This window comes from Nycticebus coucang, chromosome 3 (genome assembly GCF_027406575.1).
Source record: "Nycticebus coucang isolate mNycCou1 chromosome 3, mNycCou1.pri, whole genome shotgun sequence".
Lineage (NCBI taxonomy): Eukaryota > Metazoa > Chordata > Mammalia > Primates > Lorisidae > Nycticebus > Nycticebus coucang.
Window position 1 is genome coordinate 39,068,335 of NC_069782.1, and position 24,215 is coordinate 39,092,549.

At 39.4% G+C, this 24,215-nt stretch overlaps 1 protein-coding gene across 3 annotated transcripts in view; it reads right to left on the bottom strand.

The window, feature by feature from the left end:
* The window catches only part of TMTC2 (transmembrane O-mannosyltransferase targeting cadherins 2), a 474,733-nt gene that overhangs the window by 274,235 nt on the left and 176,283 nt on the right, over positions 1-24,215 (bottom strand). For 2 of the 3 annotated variants that reach the window (XM_053585171.1, XM_053585172.1), the window contains exon 2: positions 8,661-9,231. In XM_053585171.1, coding sequence (XP_053441146.1) covers positions 8,661-9,231 — 571 coding nt within the window. Of the gene's footprint in view, positions 1-8,660; positions 9,232-14,299; positions 14,386-24,215 lie in introns of those variants that run through there. The other variant, XM_053585173.1, reaches the window with a different exon arrangement.

The window sequence follows — 24,215 nt, forward strand, 5'->3', positions numbered from 1 at the left end:
ATATACATCATCTTTTTTTTATTTCTTTTTTTTTTTTTTTGGTGGTTTTTGGCCGGGGCTGGGTTTGAACCCGCCACCTCCAGCATATGGGACTGGCACCCTACTCCTTGAGCCACAGGCACCACCGTACATCATCTATTTTTAAACGCTCACAATTGATATTGTGTATCAAAGTTTCAATTAAAAGTACATGGCTTTTGGTTTATGTTTTGCAATATTTTAGTGGCAATTCTGAGTTTTCCATGTCTTCTGTTAGTAAAAACTCCACCATTTTTTATGTGTCCTTCATTTTTCCATGTTGTTCCTGCTGTTTTCCCTGAACCTTAAATTTTAAGCAAAGTGACAACCACATACCCAAACCACAGGCATTACAGATCCCTATCACATCAAGGAGTCTTAAGATCTTTGCATTTTATTTGATTTCCTGAAATTAAATGAATAAACATGCAGAGAAAGAAATTGTCCTTTGAAACAGAAAACACTGACTTCACTAATCAAGGCCATAATTACTGAAGAAACATGTATTAAATTTTGAATTCATGCTATTTCACTTGAAGCAGGAGTTATAATCAGACTAACAGAGCATATAGGAGCCATCTGGGTGCTGCGGCATCGTAGAGACAAACCCAGACAGCAAGGGCACACTGACCTTGCTATCGCCAAATCACCACACACTGGCAGCAGAAGGTGCTGTTTTTCCCTTTTGATTTCTCATTATCCCTTTTAAAGAAAGAAATGCTACGATCCACAGGTATGAAAGGTGAATGTTTAAAAGAAAACTAAAACTTATAACATTAATCAGTTTTACCACAGTCACCTTTCTTATGTAGTTTAACTACCCATGCACTTGATTTAATAATCTGTTTTATCCATGCCACTCCATTCATGTAGTCATAGAATCTCTTTTTAGGCATCTCTAATGTAGTCATAGAATCAGGTTTCCTATAGCTAAAATTTCATTTGCCAAATCAACACTAAATTATCATTTCCATTGTTCTAGGCATTTAAGACAGGAATCTGGCTTCTAGGCAGTTACAACGCATTTCAAATTTGCGCAAACCACATCACTTTCTGTGAAACTGACAGTACCTAGTAACCTGATAATGGCGAGATCCCCCTTGGTCAATTCCATTCCTCTGAGGCAGCAGGTTATCGAAAATTGAGCCGAGTGATGTAATATGCATCCCAGACACAGTGTTATGAGAATGGCATAGAAGATTTCAATGAGACTCATTATTTATTCATCACAAGATCCAATTTGCGTGTCATTTTCACTGACGAGTATTGAGTTAACTGGTTGAAATTCAGAGCTGATAGAGTATCTTATTCTGTACTGTAAAAAGGAGCCTTTTAGTCATTTTTTTTTCTGTCTTTCCGTACAACACAAAGAGGGATTTTGTACTTCTGGCCATTCATGGTAGTGTCTGAATATTGTTCAAAAATGGTAAAAAAAAAAAAAAATGGACAAGAAAAAGCCCTCAAGGACTCCCTGTTTCTCAATAAAGACTGCGTAATACTACGCCAAATATTACAGAGAAAAAGTAAAATACTAGTCTTCACAAAATGCTATCTTACTGAATGCTAAAGAACAAGGTACACACTGCTAGGAGGCATGCTGAATGAGATAGAAATCCCAACTGCTCAGTCTGATTCTGTCTCATCTCCAAAATCTCCAAGGGAATCCTTCCTTCATCCCCACGAGTGGCTCGAGCCATCCTGAATGTTCCTCCTGAGACTTTTTCCATGGACCGAAATGTAAGCACGTTTAAAAACCATGCATTGTCTGGGCGGGGGGGTGGGGGTGGGGGACAGAAAGAGGGAAGGAGGGAGGTGGGTGGGGCCTTGGTGTGTGTCACACTTTATGGGGGCAAGACATGATTGCAAGAGGGACTTTACCTAACAATTGCAATCAGTGTAACCTGGCTTATTGTACCCTCAATGAATCCCCAACAATAAAAAAAACAAAAAACATGCATTGTCACGGAACCCTCTGGGAGCTACAATATTCCTTAAAAAGGTTCCTCCCATCACTGTACAGTCTAGCTGATCTCAATCTACCTCTGATTCGTTTTCTTGTATAAACTCTATGCACTCTTACATATCTGCCAAAACAGCTCCTCAGTGGCCCGGCCCCAGCACTTCTCCGTAAGCTCCCTTCTATGTATTGCTCACGCTTTGTCCTGAACTCTTTCCCACCTCTCCAATTATAAATGCCCCTATCTTAACCCTCCTTGAGGTTCTTCTCAAATGTCTCTGCTTCGGAGGCCTTTCTTGCCCTCCGCTGAAAGTAAACCCATTTCTTTAAACTCTCCCACCACTCCCAATGCCTCTCTTATCTCCTTCGCTGCTCCCAAATTTTGGTTTTACCCTTTCAGGTACTATTCCCAACTCCACATGACTCCATGAATATTCTCATCAATTCATCTCTGAAGCTCAGCATTGCCCAATACAGTGCCTGGCACAAAGATGCATGTTTTCTTTTCTAAATGATAATTTGTGACTAGATGGCTATTCCAAATATTAACACGATAACGCAAGCATTATAGATGCTTGCAATGGTAGTCAGCTTCCCAAATTTGAATTACTCAACTTGAATTTGCACAGACCAAAGAATTACCTTCAATCAGCTGGAAAAAAAGGCACCAACCTACAGGAATAAAATACTTGATTTATCTTTGACTCTCTGAATTGTACAATATTCTTGAGCCTTAACCTTGTGGTATTATCTGGTTAGCAACGTTGGCAGCTGCTCAAAGTTTCACAGTACTACAGGTCATGAATATTAAACGCAACAAGTTTACTGGGAGGAAACCCAAATTCATTTGTAAGTGCATGACAAACAGCCCTACAGTTTCAATAAAGCTAGGAGATACTGTGATCAGAATCAGAGTATTTTGCTATATCTGGATCGTCATGAAGTCAAGGATAAAGCAAATAAAGGAAATGAAAGTCATGAAGTAGGAATACTGCCTCGAGGAGAGGGGTACAGACACTGATGGAAAACAATCAAAAACAGCAAATATGCCGTATTTCATCCATTGAAATCAAAATGAGCCGCAAGCTAGTTAATAAAGGGGCAAAGCCACGAATGACAATGAGTCCATCAATACCATCCCCAGCAGCTCAAATACAAGAGCATGTGTGGATTTGATAGGCAAATACCTGCAGGCTAAGGGTCTCCCTTCTCAGGATCTTCTATCCAAAAAGTGACACAAAAATAGAAGTGCACTAATACCACAGTGAATTTCTTTAGAGTGCACACAGTGATGTAAAGAAAACCTTAACAAAACGTAAACTGCCACCCTCGGAATTCATTCTCAGGATAAACTCTGTAAGTGATTTGAAAATTTGAGGTTTGGCCCATTTGGTCTGATCGCTACACCTAAATATAGAATAAGGCTTATGCAATATCCAAGACAAAAGTAAACTTCACTCACCAGGAGCACTTTCCATCATTCACACCCTGCTTAGCTTTAAAAAAAAAAAAAAAAAAAAAAATTGTATGTCTAGAAAAAGATGACTCTTTTTTTTTTTTTTTTTTTTTTGGTTTTTGGCCGGGGCTGGGTTTGAACCTGCCACCTCTGGCATATGGGACCGGCGCCCTACTCCTTGAGCCACAGGCGCCGCCCAGATGACTCATTTTTTTCAAATGTGACAATGCCCCCTATTATGATAAAATAAGCTTATCTACGTGCATCTTACAAGGGTACATGTGAAATTTACTAAATGTAGAATAAAAATGTCTTAACACAATAACTAAGAGGGTGCCGTGAAAGCTATGTTAACCAGTGTGATGAAAATATTTCAGATTGTATCTAAAACCAGCATATTGTACCTCATGATTGCATTAATGTACACAGCTATGATTTAATAAATAAATAAGAAAATAAAAAAACAGACAAAAAATTAAGAAAAGTATACCCAGATAATGCACATCTTGGTAGCAAGTGTAGCAAAAGAAAGAACAAAGGTAGTCACATCTAGAAAAATGTTGAAAAGATCAAACTGAAAGGGTTTCATTTTTCCAAATTATCTTGGGCAATTGTTAGACTTGCTATGTTGACTTTTCAGATTTTTTTTTCCACCTGTAACTGAAAAAGCGTTTATGAGGTTAATAAAGAGAGAAAAGATGTTTCCACATTAAAACAGTTAACAGATGTTAAATAAGCACAAAAAAATGGCCGCTAGGCAAGCAGCAACTGATGTCGGGTAAGAAAAATGTTGCTTTTACTGATTTTATTACCCATGTACCTCCTGGGGTCATGGGAGCTTGTAAAAAAATTTGTGGGGAGATAAAAGTCCAGTATTTATTTGTAAGGCTAGTTTAAGTGTATTTCTAGGCTCCTCCCACCTCTTTTTTTGACCACATAAAACTAAGTGAGTGAAAGTAATCTAAGGAACGTTTAAAATAATTATTTGGTCAGAGATCAAGAAAATTTATTTTTCTGACAGGCATGTCTTCCAATCCTGCCTTCCAGACCCTGCTAACCCAGGAATGAAATTCTCCTCGTATAAAGGGGAGAGAACAGATCTTACTTTAAACGTTTCAGCCGTGTACTTTAAAAGGTACATCTTAAGTGAGTGTGAATTCAATAATTTACTAAGTATCTCCGCAGCAGATGGTATGCTAGAGGCCAAGCATAAAGCAGGTAACCCACGAAACTGAAACCTGGGAAAAGAACTATTTTAAAACACTGATTTTTATTCATACATATACATATTTCTGAAGATTTTATATTTAGTGTTTTCTGACAAATCTTACTAGTGACAGAATTATAGTTTATCAGGAATCATATTATTTCCTAAGTCATATTCCTCCTCTCAATAAATGGCTGCTAAATAAGTTATACATGTTAACACTTTTAGCACGCTATGAACTGTCCTAGCAACTGTGAATACTGTTCATTTAAATATGAAATATCTACTATATGCTAGGTACTTACTATTTCCCATTCACTTTATCAAAGAAAAATATAAATTCTACATTTGTTTTTTCTTCTTCATTTTTGTTTCTGTTTGTTTTGAGACAGAGTCTCACTCTGTTGCGCAGTCTAGAGTCCTGTGTGGTCCCAGCCCAGCTCACAGCAACCTCAAACTCCTGGGTTCAAGTGATCCTCCTGCCCCAGCCTCCCAAGTAGCAAGGATTACACATGTGGGCCACCATGCTAAGCTAATTTTTAGTAGAAATAGGGGTCTTGCTTTACTCAGGCTTGTCTCAAACTCATGACCTCAAGTGATTCTCCTGCCTCCAGCTCCCAGAGTGCTAGGATTATAGGCATGATCCACCACGCCTGGCCAACTTCTGCAAAACTGCCAAAGCTTGACTATATAATATGACTATGTGCATCATATGCAGTCTTATGGGCAAAGTTAGCCAGTTCAAAGATCTTGCCTGGCCCAATGAGGTTTTTGTTTTTAATTAGCATAATCAACATAAAAAATATATGTGTGTGTGTTTGTGATATATATACACAGAAAAATTCAGATTTGTCTTAAAAAATCTTAAGTTCTACCAGATGGAAACCTGCATTTTCTCAGTGCACTAATAGAATGGAGATAACAGTAGTAGACAGGACCTCCAATTCACCCTGTCCATTGGGCAAGGCCCTGGTAGACATGTGGGTTTGGGGGTCAGGGTCTGATTCAAATAAGATTTACAGAACCCAAACCACTGACGCACTGAAGAAAGAGGTTGAGTGTGACTGGTATGATGAAAACATTACTGACCAAAGTATAAAAATAGAGACACTTGTCCCTCTGGTCCTAACCATTTCGAGCTTTAGACTGGCATTTACATGGTTTTAAATATTTAAATATATAGATTTTACATATTTGACTGGTTCTCTAATTCAAATAACAGAGTTCAACATTTGTGAGCTGGAGGTTTCTGTTTATATATAGGTTCTATTTCAATAGGAGAATAAAGTTTATTTTACCTAGCAAGCCTTGATAACTATGACGCAGAGTTAACAGGTAAGACATTGAAGATAGTTATTTTTTTAAGGTTAAAAAGGACCTTTCTTTCTTCAGAAAGAATCTCCTCTAACTCACCACAGGCATAGAAATCTATATATCTTATGCATGGAATACAGAGTTTTCCATAATTTCCATATGCAATCTATGCCAGTATTTATGAGCTTCACCATCATGAGATTCTAAATGAAAGTTTGGGCTTAGATCTGCTTACTTCAGCTTTAGTCAATTCTTAAGCAGCCCTTATTTCAAAGCTGTCAAACCACAGTATGAACTAAAACAACTAGAAGTTTATCTTAAAGCAAAAAAATTGCACTTTCCATCAATATTTGTTCTTTCCCTTCAACGAATATGTACTAGGCACTGTCCACATACTGGGCACTCCAGCTCACATTAAACACCCCATAATTTCATACAATCCTCTTACCAGAATAATAACTACCTCCATATTTAGATGAAGAAAGGGAATTAGAACTAGTCCCAGTGAGTTAAACTACTACTCCATGTTAGTAATTTAACTTCACATGTATTTGTTCTAATTCACGCTTTCTTTCAGAGTGTAATAAAGAGATCACTAGTGATTCTACCAATTTCTGAGTAACTTGTACCTTTCTAGCTCTCTCTGTTTCAGTTGGAAGTAAGGTGAATGGCAATACAAATCTATGGTCTGTTAATGCCAATGTCTTCATTAAGCTCCCTGGCCCCAAACTTAACCATTGACACACAGAGCCAAGATGAGACAGCAACTATCAGATGAAGGACCTTTCCCCCAACTACCATCTTTGCTGCTGCTGAGCCCTGTAAGGAGTGGTTGCCAGGAGAGTCTGGGCAAGTATCCATTTAAAAAACATCTCAGAACCCAACTTTCAACAGTATTAAATTCTTTCTCATAAGCACAGAGGACTTCACACTCTACCACTAAGAATTCCTTTGCTAGTGCCATTTCTTATTTTCTTAAGAAGTTGTTACATACGTAAGGTTGCCAGGTAAAATACAGGATACCCAGGTAAGTTTTAACTTCAGATATAATAAAAAATTAGACTTTAAGTATTGTATATAGAACACAGTTAAACAAGGAGCTCCATAATAAGCAACTCTGCCCTTGAAAATAAGCTTAGAAAACTGAAAATGTTCTTAGAAAAGAACTTTGAAAGCAAGGGCCTGAATTGACATATCAAAATAATGTCCTAATTCTTAAGATGGGAAAATGGAAATTCTGTATAAGAAACCATAATGTTTCACGAGTTACCAAAAGGAGGTCCTGCCATGGCCCCTGAACCTATGTCCTCAAACAGAACACAACCTCCAAAGGACAAAGACTCACGGAGATTATGGAATTATAGTTATTCTATCCAGTAAAACATGAAAGTCTGTCACTGCTGATGACATTGTTTTAGAAGAAAACAATTTACTCTTTACTCTCTCCAAATTTCCTTGAAATAATTAAAACTGATTTGAAACTTAAGAGCTTGACTTTCAAACCATATGTTTTCAAGCATCAAATTCTAAACAGAGTTTTCTTCGAAAGTTTCAACATTTAATTGAAATCGCAAAAGAACTTCATTAAGCCCTTGATACTTCAGTTCTTAGCAGAAAAAAGGTTAGGCTTCCTATCAAGCAAAAGCACAGCAATGATTACTCTGCCTACTAAGTGGAAGGGGAAAAAAGCAATTTTTAAAAACGTTTGCTTTCTATTTCTCTCGATTTTTCTTCAATTTATTCCCAGTCCAATTTCAAATAAAATTGTTAATTGATGAGGGAAAGAGCTGTCAAAACTAGGAAAACTTGACAGCGTCCCCACATCTGGTATCCAAAACCTTAATTCCTTCCTCGTCTCAAAAAAAATAAATAAATAAAGTGGGAACTTGCCTAAAACAAAGCCAGCCAAGGTCTGTGACCTCTTTGAATTAAACTCAAAGGAAGGGTGAGTATTAGTTAAGTTTCTCAAGGCACCCTGTCTTCCCCGTGTCTTCCTTAATATTCTAGCACAAAACTGCTCAGTCTTCTTTAAGAATAGGGGGATCCTAAAATTCTTCTGTGACCTTCAAACAACACTGCCTTGGAAACCACTAAGGGAATATAGAAGAACAAATATTAAGCCCAGAGGCAAAGGTCTCAGTTAGCCTCTGGGCAAAACTTAATAACCACTTTTTATTTTGACTCTTCCATTCTTATACTACGACAAGAAAAAGTGAATATGATTCATTGTTTAAGAATTTGACTTCCAGTGCACTGCAGAAAAGGGTTTTTTTCCAAGGTGAACTCAGGAAGAGTAATATTAACAAACGGCAGAGAATTTCCCCTCCATGGAATAGTCTTCTAGCATCTAATGCTATTATCAGCTGTGTGAACTTTACAAATACACGTTAAAGGTAAATTGTTGACTTATACAGAATTTGGGCACAGACGATTCAAAAGTAAAGATGCTAATTTTTTACAAGGCAGAATGATTCTTTCACCACCTCTGAAACCCTAAAAGTAAGAAATCTGAGAAATAAAACATTCAGTGACTGAAACCCTGCTTAGTAGAGAAAGGTCAAGAGGGACACTTCCACTTACTGAGATCAAAAAGGAACTTATTTTAAATTCTGCTTGAAGAGGAACAAATTTGCTTTTTAAATGGTGGCAAAGGACCAAGCAAGTAGGTTACTCAGTAATCCAATGTTCAAGAGCCAACAATCACTTACTTTGTAAATGGCAGGTAAGATCTGTTTCATTTTCAGCCTGTGAAAGACAAAGACATCATAAACTGCTGAGACGGCAAGAACAGTCACTCCTTGTTCCTTCCACAACATGCTGCATCCGGCGCACAGTCCTGTCCCCAGGAACCAGCCCCAAGTCGTGGCCGAGTAGCCTCTGGTTGAACAGTGTTTAATGTAGCAAATCAAAGAGAGGAGAAAGAAGAGACCGGCCCCAACGTCGGCTCGTCCCACGATTCCAGCCACTGCCTCTGTGTGAATGGGATGCGAGGCAAACATGAGGCCGGCCAGGAAGGTCCAGTATCCATCGCCAAGGAGGGTCTTAGAGAAGCTTGTGAAGACCCCAGTGACGGCCGCGTGCAGTAAAACATTGACGAGATGGTAGCTCCAGGGATTCAGCCCTCCAATGGCGTGGTTCAGGCGGAAAGAGAGCGTGCAGAGTGGCCGGTAGGACTTGTGGCTGCCACTGTGGGTTAGAAGAGTCCCCCAAAAATCATTGTAGAAAATATGTGTCCATGGAGTTTCTGGGAGAAGATCCTGATTAGTCTTGATAGCACGGCTAAAAAACAAAATGTTACAAAAAAATCAAATGTAAAATACAAAAAGAAAAAAAAAAAAGATGACTTCACTAAGATATCACCTTCCTGGGAAGCTTTGTTATTATGTGGTCTTGTGATGGGACTCTGAGCACATACAGGTTGAATTCAGGTCCTCCCCTCAATGCTAACACCACAAGGAAGGCTGTCTTTCATATCCTTAAAAACCTTTGTCCTTGTTGGAATGCAAACATCTTTGAAGAATAAAGGCAGAGTTTCCATCATTTGGTTTAAGGCTTAGAAAAGCAATTGCCAAATAAGTGCCCTGAAAATCATGTGACATACTGCCTAAAAATGGACATTCCAGGACCAGGATGATGTGAGGCTGGAAAATCTGCATTTCTGAGCAGGAAGGCCCAGGTGATACTGGTGCAAGGAAACACACTTAAAGCCAGGAGGAGCCCCCTACTTGAAATAAGTTTTAGAAAGAATACCAGTGTGTATAGCAGTGATTCTTATAGATACAAATCACTTAAGGTTCTTGTTAAAAGGCAACCTCTGATTGCACAGCCCTGGGGGGAAACTAGAGAATCCACATTTCTAACAAGCTCCCAGGTGATGTTCTGCCTTGGACCACATGTTGAGTAGCCAGGGCCAAGAGAGATGGAGAGGCTGGAAGGATAGCTCTCCATCCACTCAATGTCTCCCTTCTTCCTTCTAGTAACTTCAGCCTCTCTCCCACTTCTGAGCTCTCACAGGACTTACTATCATCTACACAAATTGCCTCCTGCCCCCTCTTTTTTTTTTGAGGTGGTCTCACTCCACCGGCCTTTGTAGAGTTCTGCCTGGTTGTCATCATAGCTCACAGCAACTTCAAACTCCTGGGCTCAAGCAATCCTCTTGCCTCAGCCTCCAGAGGCTGGGACTACAGATGCCCGCCACAATGCCCTGCTAATTTTTCTACCTTAGTAGAGATTGGGTCTCACTCTTGCTCAGGCTGGTCTCGAACTCCTGAGCTCAGGCGAGCCACCGGCCTTAGCCTCCCAAAGGATACAGATTACAGGTGAGAGCCACTGCACCCGGCCTTGTCTCCTGCTTTTGAGAATTAATATTTCTAGTTTGCATGCTTGATATTTCCAAAGAGAGTTCAAGAAGAAAGGACCTAACATTTACTGAGCACTTGTTAGGCCACCAACCACCATTCTGGTCTCCCTAGTTATACCTTCTCATTTCATCCTGAGAACATCTCGGATGAGGTAGATATTATTAACCACTCCTCTCAGGCACCGAGAAGTTAGGGTTGAGAGATTAATTAATAACCAGTTCAGCATTACAAGCTGAGTAGCACAGAACTTCCTTCCACTATTCTGAGCTTCCCAAAATGCCATCCACCTGTCTCTGGGGGCATGTGAAAAGACAGACATACCCTGTAAAAATTTTAATAGTTATATTTATTTTGATATATATGTGGAAGAAAATGTAATTTTCACATTAAAGCTGGATTTCATAGACACCTGCTCAGAAAAAAACTGTTAAAAACTTTAAAAGTCCATGTAAAAATAAATATTAAGGAACCAATAGTATTGGGATATGTGGGTAGGAGTAAGTGTTGAATGTGATGTGTAAATGATTTAGTTTGAAAGATCCCCGCCCTCTGCCATTATACTCATCCCAGAAAACAGGGCAGTATCCGGAGTCGTCTATACCGCTGGTCTACCTATCTCTGTACTTAGAGAACACAGAAGAGGCATGAGCTAGGAGGAAGAAGGAATGACAAGTTCTAGAACTAGAAATCTCTTGCCCATCTGATTCAGGCTTTTTAAGGCACTGTGAGGATTTGTGTGAAGACTCCGTGGTGGCATGTTCTAATGCCATCCACCTCTAGTCCCTCTACCAGTTCTGCCTTCTGCTGTGAGGCTGTTTCAATCGGAGGAACGTCGTATAAGCACACGTATTACCTAAAAGTGGTTTACAAAAGCCCTGGATTGAGAGGAAATAATCCTGAGTCCAGATCTCTCATTTACTGTCTGCCTGCAAAAGCAAGAACCTGCCACGGAGACTCAAGCAGATCAAGGAACCCATCCAAGACGATGTGACCAATGAAAAACGCACCGTCAGTATTCTAGTTGGGATCAAATGCCTGGGCTGTGAGTTTCAGCTGCTTCTCTAAATTACTTCTCAATTAACTTCTCCAAGCTTCAGTTTCTGCAATAACAGTTTTAGCTTGAAATCACTTAAACACTTGTAATTGTTCATTTATCTTCTATATAGAAAAGCAGAACACTGCTTTGCAGGTACAGGAGTATTCTGGGCATCCTGGTGCAAATGATACCTCTGTCCTGCCTCTGCTGCTGCTGCTGTTGTGCAAAAACTGGGGTATGATCTACAAAAAGTCCCTTATTAAAGTCTGCTTGAACTATGAAGTTAAATGTTGTTGGGGGTTAGAATCAAAACAAATTGATCATGTACTGTTAGATACTATGTGCCAAACACCGTGCTAGTCCTTTTACATATAATACCTACTTAGGAGAACTAGTTGACTTTTCTAGACATTAAATAAGAAGGCAAAAGATCTGTTAAAATTAAGTCTTGAAATTTACTCTAAATGGTAATGATTTCCTTTCCCAGTATCTAATCTCCCCCCTTTTTTAACTATGAAAACTATAGAACTTATTTTTCTTAATATTTTATATCAGCTTACTTTAGAAATTTGGATAATACCAAAAATTAGTGAAATGCATTTAGAATTCCCCCCCTTTTCAATATCAAATAGAACTTTCATTATTAACTGGATATATGGGCATCTAGAAAAAAAAAGTTACTTATTTTCCCTTGATGCCAAATACAATTGTGTAAATAATTTTTATCTACTACTCTCAGGAAGTGTCCTTAAAAGAAAGCAAAAGCTAAGCCTTCTTCCTCTTCACTGCTACCCACCTCCTTCCTGCTGGGTGGAGCACAGAAGTAATGGCTGGAACTCCAGCAGCCATCTTGGCCCATAAGGTGTTCTCAGGAACAGAAATCATACATAACACTAGAGCAATAACTCTGAAAGAAATTGAGTCCCTGGCACAGTAGACCACACCAGCTTTGGACAAACTACTCCTCATTTCTTGAGTATGAAAAATAAATTGCTGGGTGACACCTGTGGCTCAGTGAGTAGGGCGCCGGCCCCATATGCTGAGGGTGGCGGGTTCAAACCCAGCCCCTGCCAAACTGCAACAACAACAAAAAAAATAGCCGGGCGTTGTGGCGGGCGCCTGTAGTCCCAGCTGCTCGGGAGGCTGAGGCAAGAGAATCATGTAAGCCCAAGAGTTAGAGGTTGCTGTGAGCCGTGTGATGCCACGGCACTCTACCCGAGGGCGGTACAGTGAGACTCTGTCTCTACAAAAAAAAAAAAAAAAAAAAAAAAAGAAAAATAAATTGCTATTTCTTTCTTAACTGTGATATTTGGAGTGTTAAATCCTGGCAATCAAACCTAATCCTTTGTTAACAGAAGACCTGCTCCATCACGATGAATCGATTTTCCATTTTGATTTTGAATTTTCCAGTCTCCGTGTATTGACTGTATCAAATGAATTTCCATATAAATTGGCTTTTAAAATATTAGAACCAGATGTTATTCTGGATCTATTAAATTAAAACACCTTGATATGACATTCATCAAGATTCTAACCCAGAAATAATTGCTCAAGACTTGATAGGTTATAATTAAAATTTAAAAGACATATGAAAAACTGCCAAACAGTGTTGTCAGAGATAGCTGATTTCGAGCAATTCACAACAAAACCCAAGGGGCTTTGACTAGACATTAGCCTAGATATTGATGGGAATCTCGCTAATACCCAGGCAGAAACCCTCGTACCAAAGTGAGGGCAGTGGAGACCTCGAAGCAGAGCATTCTGGGACAAGGCATTGTCCAAGCAATGATGAAAGTTGGACAGTACATTTTGTTTAGAACAGTCATTCACCCATTCAGTAGCAGATATTTAAAGGATGGAGAACCATTTTCCCCAAACCAGGTTTTCAATGTGCTTTTGGCTCAGCGGCATATCCAACTCTCGGAAGCCTTTTTGAGGCAAATTATATACTTTTAAAAATCTGTTTAAAGCTGCTAGAATTTATCTTCCTAGCAATAAGCCATGTAACCTGCAGCAGCCACAAGATATACTACGCCCAACTCTCAAAAAATGGGAGTTTTAAGACAACATTAACAAATTTCATAATTTTACTATGTGAAAAAACTATAAAACTCGCTCCTAGATAGACATGGTAGGAAAAATAACTTAAAGGGCAGTGTTAGTAAAATAAAAATGGAAGAGCAAGGAAATACCTCAGCCATGTGCAAAACATGCTATACACCCAGGGAAACTTTAGTTAATATAATAAAAGTCTCTGGATGGGTGTTATCTGCTTAAGCAGGTTTTTATTTAACCAGTGTTTATGGCAAAAGAATGTGGAATAAGACTAAATTGTACTGGGTTTTCATATGAGTCATGTCACACATGCAAGTCAGTGATAAGACATGCATTATGCCACCTCCACATCGTATTAAGAAAGATAGAGACCAAAAGAGTCTTAATGGAATCTGAGTAATCTCATTTTGCCGGCAGAAGCAAAGTCAATCATTCAACACTCTGCATGATAGATGGATTCATAAAAGAAAATGCAAATGGATCAAAAACAAATAGTTGCCGTTTCTCAACTCAAAACAAAATTCCACACTGAATATAGTCTGAAGTTGCTTCTGTGAATTACTGTTGAAAATTCAGAAAGACACCAAGGAATTTGGAAACTTTCCACCCTGAGAAAGATGGAGGAAATCAGAGCATGAGAAGGGAGAAAGGAGCGATCGTAGGAAGAATTCCCTAGAGCACACAGGACTCAGGTCTTCCAAGAGGTCTTAACCTGTTTTCAGGTTTGTTCATTTCTGGCTCTTTGTTTTTGCTGCCTTATTATTTCTCCTTTAGAAAATGTTGACAAAGGCCAACACTATTAACACTGAAGAATGATGTGATAATGCCACTCAAACTAGCCTGGTGCTTCTCTCACTGCTATTTTTTGTCTATTGAACTTTTCGGTCACACATACCCACATAAATGATGACCATCAGTCCTCCAGAGCAGGAATGATGCTTGGATTCTTCCAACATCAAATGGCACATGGTTCTGACACTTCTGATTATTCTACTTGAAAATAAGTAAAGGCCAAACTCATAATAAAGCAAAACCAAAATTGTTTAATGATGAGTTAAAATATATTTTGCAAGAAAAAATAAAGGCCTTTGTTTATTAGCTCTGCTTCCGTGCTACCCAGACGTGCCTATGTACACTCAGGCCATGCAGTGGAAGATGCCAGTTAAGTAGACTGATTCTGGAGCAAACTGGCTACATCCAGGTTGTGAGACGGTGGACACGGTTATTTTACCTCAATGTACCTCAGTTTCCTCTTTTGTAAAATATACATCACTGTACTCTATAGGATCATTGTGAGGAGTAAATAAATGAGTTAGGCACTGAAAAGTACATTTAAATATGCTATACCTGTAACATGGCAGCTTCCATCACTGCCATCACCTCCAAACAACCGATGCTGGCCAAAGCACAGACGGCAATTTTCATCATGTCTATAAGCTCCAAAAACCTATGGATCACGGTTACAAATATTTCACCTAAAGTGCCTTTAAGATTGAATGACTCTGAAAACAAGATATTAAGTACTTATGACGTGGGACCTTTAGTCTTTAGCTCATTGCTCTTCTGCTCTGACTACATCTTTCCAACCCTCCTTGGCTTGGATCGCTTTCATCCATTTGTCCTCCCAAATGTGAATGTCTCTCTCCTGGTTCTGTCCCCTGACCTCCTTCCTCTCTACAACTTTGACCTCTGAGGTCATCCTCTTCAGCAACTGCCAGGCTGACGTCTCTATCTGTCCTATTCCAGGCACTCCTCACGATCTACACTTCTGCCTGTCCAGCCGACATCCACATCTGAATGGGAGAGAGTAACGGAGTCCTGGTTCCTCTGCTAACACCAGGGGCACTGTTTTCTGCCTGTTGGTGAAGCCAACACACAAGAACCCATGTTGGACCCGTCAGGCCTAAAGCTGACACTACACTGTTCGAGAAGGCAACAGATACCTCCCAGTCATAAGCTAGGTTGAAGTGCTATTCTGACATCTGCAACCAAAAGAGTGCCCAGTAACACGGGACTATGTAGTTACTATGCACCCTTGTCAGTGCCCTTGCAGTTCCTTAACCTTGGTGAGTCTAAGTATAAACTTATTTTCCCCACAACTATCCCCGTCTCATACAAACTCCTCATTGAGTACTGAGTTTGTACATGAGGGCTCCTCCTCTCTTTGTTTCTACAACTATTTTTAAGTTGGTTGAGGACATTTTAAAGCCATCCAGGACATGATAAAATCCAACTCACGACCTTGAATCTGCCTCTCCTTTCCTTTTTTCCTACTTTCTTTGGGCCTACATTATTGTCTGCCTGTACTGCTTAGCATGCTTACTGAAATAGCCTTATCATTTTTCTCCTTGCTTCATTAGGCTACAGATTCCCTTAGGAAAGGAATTATATCTTTTCTCCAGGTGCCTAATACATCTAAGGCACATAATAAATATTGTTAAACTGAAACAGCTATCCTCGCCTCCCTTCGTTCCTACTTTGATCCATTATGCATGCTATGGATAGAAAAACTTCCTGAAATACAACTCCTCCACTACCTCTGCCCTCTACAAAAGTTCCTCAACATGCCCTCTTAACATAATAAACACCCTCCCAGCTCAGCATTCATGGCCTTCCCCTTTGTGACCTCAAAACTAATCTCTCATTACACTTTCCTATGGAGCAAATGTCAGCCATACTTCCCAGCCTCTGTGCCAGGCTCAAACCATTTCTCCCCTCCCTCTGCCTGGATTGCTGTCCTTCAACCATTACATCTTTCTGAATATGCGTCAGCCCCCTGACGCTCACTTGTAAAGCCACCGCCCAGTCCCAAGCCCTTCCTACTTATTTTTATACACTGTGTTTGATTTTGACCTTGAGTACTGACATATCCCCATTAACACTGACTGCTTACTACAAACAGGGATCTCTCAAATGGGATAGGTGAGAGATATTTCAGGACTAGGAAGAAATGTATGCTTTGTGAACAGCACAGGTGATTTTAATAGTACCTCTTCCATCCCTATTGAAACATCATTGTCCCAATAAAATGGAGCGATTCTGTTGTAAGAAAATTATTCACCACTTAACTATACATTCACTCAATAACGAGCGAGGCCCTGCAAATAGAATGGCGAACAAAATAGATTCCCTGACACTGAGAAACATTCAGCCTAGAAGAGGCAAATAAGTGTACAGTGAATTCCACTGCACGACGTAAATACTACTCTAACGGAAATCTTGTCTGCTGCGGGAGAAAACAAAGACAGACCCCTAACATCTTAGAATGGAAAAGCTTTCATATTAGTATTGAATACACTGGATAATTGCTAATATGAAGCCAGTAGATGATATAATACATGCCCACATAGGAGAAAAACTCATTTCAAGTTGGGGTAAAGGGGTTGAGGAAGTGGAGGAGAAGGGGTGTGCTCCCACTGAATGGGCATGGTGTGGGGGTGTTTAGCACACTTTTGGAGTGTGAGATCTAACTATAAGAACTGTACCTAACAAATTCAAATATTTTGACCTGGTTGTACCCTCACATTAACCTGAAATAAAAATAATAAAAAGGGAAAAGACTGCAGAAGCAACCTTAGTATGTGTAAAGAGTTAACTTAAGGAATGGGGAGTTATGGAGATGTTTCCAGACCAACAGTCAATGTTTTCAAAGAACATGGGGCAATAGAGAATATGGTAAATTTGGGATCTGAAAATATAATAGGTTAGTTTGCTGAGTTGAAGTTTGAGGGATGGAGCAGCAGGAATAACTCATTGCAGTCAGTTACTACTGTCCTTCGTGGAATGCAGAGCAATCTGGCTGGACAAGAACCTCCCCAGTAATCTTCAGGTTTGATTCATTTATTACCTTGGAATGCATTACTCCAGTGCACTATTAAGTTCTTAGAAACAGAAAAAGCATCTTAGTTATCTCTGTGAGTCTGGCACACACTAGGCATTCAATATATGCTTGATGAACTAAATTCTAATTAGAAGTGATGGGTAACTGATAAGCTGCCTTCATCTTTTGGCAGAATTCTACATTGTTTTGAGTATGTAGGGAATTATCGCTTTCATCGAAAAGTAGTTCACTCACTTTGGGCACTAACCTCTGCTCACTCAATGATAGTTAACTTCGAAAAACCATCAGGTCAACTGGCTTACCCTAATGTCTTTGGCACTCATTTGACACTTAACCTATAACCCCTTCATTACAGTCCCACTTTAGTAATAAGCCATCATATTTAGAAAGCTTCAGTAATATACAGATATATGACTAACAGAGTAGAAGACGGGAGAAAATACTATGACATCTACAGTCTGCTTATCTTTGGAGATGAACAAATGTATTTCAGATTTCCACAGAGATCTAAGGTAGGCAAGTAAGTTTCAGGGCCAGTTGCTGGGCTGTTGGGAGCAATGTCAGGTTTCCGGTCCCTGAGGCCATGGAAGGCACTAGCTTTAGACCTGCTTTTATCCTTACACCTGCCACCCAATCCCCTCCTGATGGTTGTTAACCAACCATTCAAGGGCAGAAATGATGACTGCGTAAGCAACTTGTACTTAATAAACCACTACCATGTAAATGTTGAATGAAAAGAAGCCACAGTAACAAAGCCTGTTGCCAGATATCTGAGGGACAGAGCCCCGTGTAGCTGCTTATTTTGTGAAAGTTCTAAGAAGGCAAAACCTTGCAACTGAAGGAACATCCTTCCTCCATCCCTTTGGGAATTTTTCCAATAAACAATAATGTAGTTTTCTGAGCTACATCTTCACAGTAATCCACTCCAATCCCAGCTCACCTCCAAAAAAATAGAAAAGAAAAACTCTGGATGTCTGATTTAAAGATGACCCCAGGTGTAGCTGAAATAACCACCCCCCCCCCCCAAACTGTTGGAGATTCACTCTCCTAGAGCTTCCATGAGTGAGGAAGTCAAGAGTTTGCCCACTCTTTCCTCTTGGGAGAAAAATGAGGTGGAAAAGTGGTTAAATATTTTTAAAGTTATCTTTAGTTCTCCATATAAAGCAGTGCTATCATTTTCATCATTTCTATGTATCCCATAGAAGGATACACCAAAGGAAAAAAAAAGTTTTGACCCTGGAAACAAATTAATAATCATTTTAAAAAAATTAATTAAAACTTTAGTTACCTAAAGTTTTCAAATGTAATTTACATGAAAAGCACTTTGCAAGATTAAAGCAGAACAGCATGAAAATATTTAATTTCACTGATTAAAAGAATCCTCTACCTTATTATTAGCTCCTTAACAACTTGAAGCATTTCTCCCTGCCTTGACATTTGCATGATGAGAAATATTAGTATTTTCTACATAATTATTTGGTCACTATACCCGTATTAGGCCATTCAGACATAAAATAATTCAATACACTTCGTCTCCTAACCATACAACACTGAATCAGATCCTCAATGTAAGGGTTTCACAAAAATAACTTTTCCCTAATTTTCTAGATTTGAATTTAGTAACCATTAGAAGTGGCACTACCAGGCTTTCTCATTTTTTGAAGTTAAATCAAGTACTGTATGTGAACCATGTTAGTATACTAGTTTATATAATTTATAGTCTATTTTGTTGGTTTTCATAAATTCATACCTACAGAAGCTATCTTTACATAAAATGCTGTTTCGCACCCAATAAGGTCTTGAACATCTGTGATATGTTGCAACACACAAGTAGTTCCTTATAGTTTCTCTGTATTAAAAGCATTACATATGTTTGAGATATGAAGTGAATATCAAAATATCCTTTTTTCATGAAGTTCAATGCTTTCAAAAATGAATGGGCTCCGTGGGATACCAGATTCTAAGAATAATGTAAGAGTAACTGTCAGATTCTAAGAACACCCATTCTGTGCATGGTCTTGTTTTATGTGCTTTTACAGAATAAAAGATGTAATCTCTGTGCTTAAGGATTTGGTTATACAAACGCGCTCTCTAAATAGCTAGGCATGCCAAGCTGAGAATTCACTTAGTTAAAAATACTTGCTTTCATATATAATGCACTGTACAAGTTTCAGAACAGATATAAAGTACATGGTAATTTTCCCAACTACTCAATTATTACTTTAAAAAAAAAAATTCGCTCCTTTCAGGTCACAATCTTCCCCTAAGGTAGATAGGAAGAGTTACCCTCTGGTTATGCGACTGCTTTTGAATCCACTAAGAGTCCTCAGCCTGAACACCTCCAGACCATGCAATTTGAGGGGGGAAGTTTTTAAAAGCAGAAGCTAACAGGCTCTAAGAAAAGAAGTGGTTGGGGGTAGGAAGACATTCACGTTCCATTACCCAGAGGTTTGGCTTGTCTGTTTACCTCATCCCCGTCTCCTCTGAATTGAGCCTCGACCAATTCACCTTTCTTGAGCCACACCTCCCTTTCAGCCGCACAGAATAGACAAGCTTATTTTAGCCAGATGTTTCTAGGGATCCCTCCCCTTTCCTACTCCAGATGTTCCACATGTAGCCAGCATATCCCTCACTGTTACTCCCCTTAGAATACCACCTTGTATCTGTATCATGCTGTGACATCTTACAGAATGTGACATGTCCCAGACCTCCTTCAGTCCTCATCAGGCTCTCCAATCTTGAGACTACTGGGTCAATAAAGGTCAGAGCCGCCACACATTAGAATTGAAGTCTCAGCTCCTTCTCTCCTTTCCTCCCTGTTGGGAGAACTGTGCCACTCAGTCCCAAATTCATACGTTGCAGTCTTATGCCCCCAGACCTCAGAATGTGACTATATTTGGAGACAGGATCCTTAAAGAGTGGATTAAGTTAAAATGAGGCCTTGAGAGTAGGTCCTAACCCAATGTGAGTGGGTGCCAAGTCCAGGGAAATGTGCATGCTCAAAACGGCAGCCGGGATGCAGGTACAGGGAAGACCACAGGAGGACACAGCAGCGGGGAGGCCTCAGGAGAAACCAGATCCGTTCACCTCTGATGTTGATTTCTAGCCTCCAGAACTGTGAGGAAGTTTCTGTTTTTTACACTACACAACCTGTAGTATTCTGTCCTGGCAGCCCTAGCAAAGTGATACCCCTACTCTACCATAGAGAACGTCACTTTCATTATATACACTATCTACTGTTCATCTTTCAGTTTCAGGGAATCTACATTTCACCCACAAGCCATATTTCTCCATTATGTACCACGTATGATGCTCTGTTTTTTATGAAGGGTTGAATTGCTTAGTGAAAATAAATAGGGGTTTTAGAGGTATTTTATTCCAGTCCTGCCAGAATTTGTCTGGATTCTCTATCAGAAGGTGGGGAAAACTTCTGATCACACCAATGAGGCTAATACACAGCGGGTTAATGCTAACTAAACACAGTGCCACACGAATGCTGCTTTGTATTTACACTGGGATTGACGACGTTTACCAAGCACACACATTATCTTATTTTATCTTCATTGATACTTTAAACTAGGAAACTGAAGCTGGAGGGGTTAAGTTAATTAAAGAAAGGCACACTCTGAGAGGCAGAAAGGTCCTGAAACCAAACTATTCTATTTAACCTTCAAAGCAGCCTGTTCCTCCACATGTACAATAAATCTCCTGTGAGAAGTGTTTGCACGACGATTTGAAAGTAAAATCATAGTCTATTATTGCATTTTGTCTGGAATCCATATATCTGCCCTCAAGACTCAATAAAACTGTAAAAAACACTTTTGTACCATATTCTTTTAATTTTTGCATTTCGAGAAGAAAGTCTTCTTTTAACACTCAGGAATCTTGGAAAACGTGAGTCAAAGGAAGGTGTTAGTTGTCTCCCAGTAAGGGGTGAAAAAGGCAGCTTTACGAAAGCCAAAAACTAACCTATAATTTCATATTACAAGATTTAATAGAAAACATATTTTGGCAGAAATTTTGCTGCCTGCATCCCTTTTCAGCTATAAAATAGCTACACACACATACACACACATCTGAGAAAGATCAGACTTTAAACATAATGTAGCAACACATACACAAAACATGGGACGCTTCACCAGGGCTGTCTGTGATGACAAGATACACAGACATCCTACATTAAAGGCAGCCTCATAGCTAAATCAGAGTCTTTTTGGACACAAGAATATATGAGCTCTGATGGAAAACAGGCGAGGAGGAAAAGACTTTAATTTAAAACTAACACAGATGAGCCTACATGAAGTACCCAAACATTTGGTCCACAAACCAGCAATCCTCTCATTTGTCATGGAAGGCAAGAGATATTTCATCCAAGAATGAGAAAAGAGATAGTAAATGCCACCATTAAAATGTGTCAGCACTTCAATATAAACTGTAGTAGTTCCTAAATTGTATGTCATTCCTTGACCAAACCTTAATAACCAAAAAATATTACATTTCAGGGAGCTCTGGCACTTCCTGTGTTGTAGCCGTTTAAATAAATCACATAGCAGGCATTTAATATGCATATGCTAAATGGTACGTGAGACTCTCAGCTCTTTCATAATTTGTTGGTAACATGAAATCTGAAACACCAACATGTCCCATCAACAATAGAATCTTATGGATAGCCAATTTGACCCTTTTCTTGACACAGGGAGAGGTGAGCAATGCCCTTTCTTTAGCACTCTATGATTTCTGTAACAGCCAACCTCAGCAGGGCTAGGGATCCCAAAACTAGGATCTTGAGACCATTTTTATCTTATCTTGACCATCATGGCCTTCAATAAACAATTTCTGTCACCCTCGCCATTGACGCACAAGGAGCAATGCTAATTAAATAAATTCCCAAGGCATAAAGTAAAGAAGAACCCAACTTTAAAGGTAGAAGGTAGTAGTCAATCAGAGGAATCTAAGCACAACAGATCTAATTTTTCACTCCACAAGAAAACCTACATCCTTTATCTGATTCAACTCCTAAAATTTACATTGTGTTACACACATACACTCACACTTTAGACTTAGCCTAAATTTTGATTGAAATAATTCCACTTGGTCTTACTAGCTGTATGAGTCAGTTTCCTCATCTACAAATTGCCATTCATGGTGAAGATTAAATATGATAATGAGGTAAACTCCAGTGCCTGACACATAGTAGATGCTTAACCAGTGGCTGCTTCAGTTATAGTGATGCACCTGTCTTAACCTTTCTGGATACCACTGAAGATCACTTTCTTCTGAAGCGCTGGTCAATACTACTACATGTACCATTCAGTTACTGGTCATTTATATTTTGTCTTAGCATATTCTCTACAACAGGTGTCCTCAAACTTTTTAAACAGGGGGCCAATTCACTGTCCCTCAGACCGTCGGAGGGCCAGAGTATAGTTTAAAAAAAAAATATATGAACAAATTCCTATGCACACTGCACATATCTCATTTTGAAGTAAAAAACAAAACGGGAACAAATACAATTCACACCGCTTCATGTGGCCTGTGGGCCACAGTTTGAGGACACCTGCTCTAGAACCTTTGAGCCTCTGCCACTGTACCCATGTAAAACTGTGCTTGTATTAATCAAAAGTTAAGCCCATTCACCAATCTAAGAGCATAAGACTGAAGCTACAGGATGGATGACAGCCAGGTTAATTAAGGTCACCAAAAAACATAAAATAAAGTCACAGGACTTATTTTTCACAGCCTGATTAGAATATTCTGGGAAGCAGAATCCCTCATCAGAAGGAAAAAACTTGCATGTGACCAAAGAAGCTGGGGTTGATATATCTTCTTGACTAAAGATCATCAGTTCTAATGAAACCATAATGTGCTTTGTGAACCCTTTTTTTAAAAACCCAAAGCCTGTTTTTATCTTGCATGAAGTAAGAAAAGAATTAGTTCAGGTATTTCCAGTCATATATCTATTACATTTTCAAAGATGACCACTTCTGAACAACAGAACAATATGTTAAAACTCTTGTATCTTTGCTAATTAAAATAAAAAATGTTAACGTATTTAAAAGTGCCCTTTTATACTCTTCATAGAGGCCAGCCCTATACAGGTAGACAGCAGATTGGCCATACTTTGTGATGGCCTGGTATATAGCCCAGAAAAGTTTAAGATCAGAAATGGGATGACCCTGTGAAAAAAGGCAATTTCAAGCACTCTGCCATGGTCCTTCCAGTCAGAGTAGATAGACTTTCAATAGATAGATTCTGAACAAAATTAAGAGTTGCCTTGGGGAGGATAGCAGGATACTCAAATGCTATCTTGGTCCTGTCTCCTAATGGTTTCCTTTCTGAGGGCATGATGGGGAGAAGTTCAATCTTTATAATGGGAATAAAACTATACTACGACTCTCCAAAGGCATTTACTACTTTAAAAATGATTACACCTGTGGTGTATCTTACAAGGGTATGTGAAACTTAGTAAATGTAGACTATAAATGTTTTTTTTGTTGTTGTTGTTGTTTTTTTGTAGAGACAGTCTCACGGTACCACCCTCGGGTAGAGTGCCGTGGCATCACAAGGCTCCCAGCAACCTCTAACTCTTGGGCTGAAGCGATTCTCTTGCCTCAGCCTCCCGAGCAGCTGGGACTACAGGTACCCACCACAACACTTGGCTATTTTTCTGTTGCAGTTTGGCTGGGGCTGGGTCCGAACCCGCCACCCTCGGCATATGGGGCCGGTGCCCTACTCACTGAGCCACAGGCGCCGCCCAGAATATAAATGTCTTAACACAATAACTAAAAAAAATGCCAGGAAGGCTATGTTAACCAGTGTGATGAAAATGTGTCAAACGGTCTATGAAACCAGTGCCCCATGATCGCATTAATGTACACAGCTATGATTTAATAAAAAAATAATAAATAAATAAATAAATAAAAATGAACTCCAAACTCTGCTGTCTTTAAAAGGCAGTAGGTCATTTGGA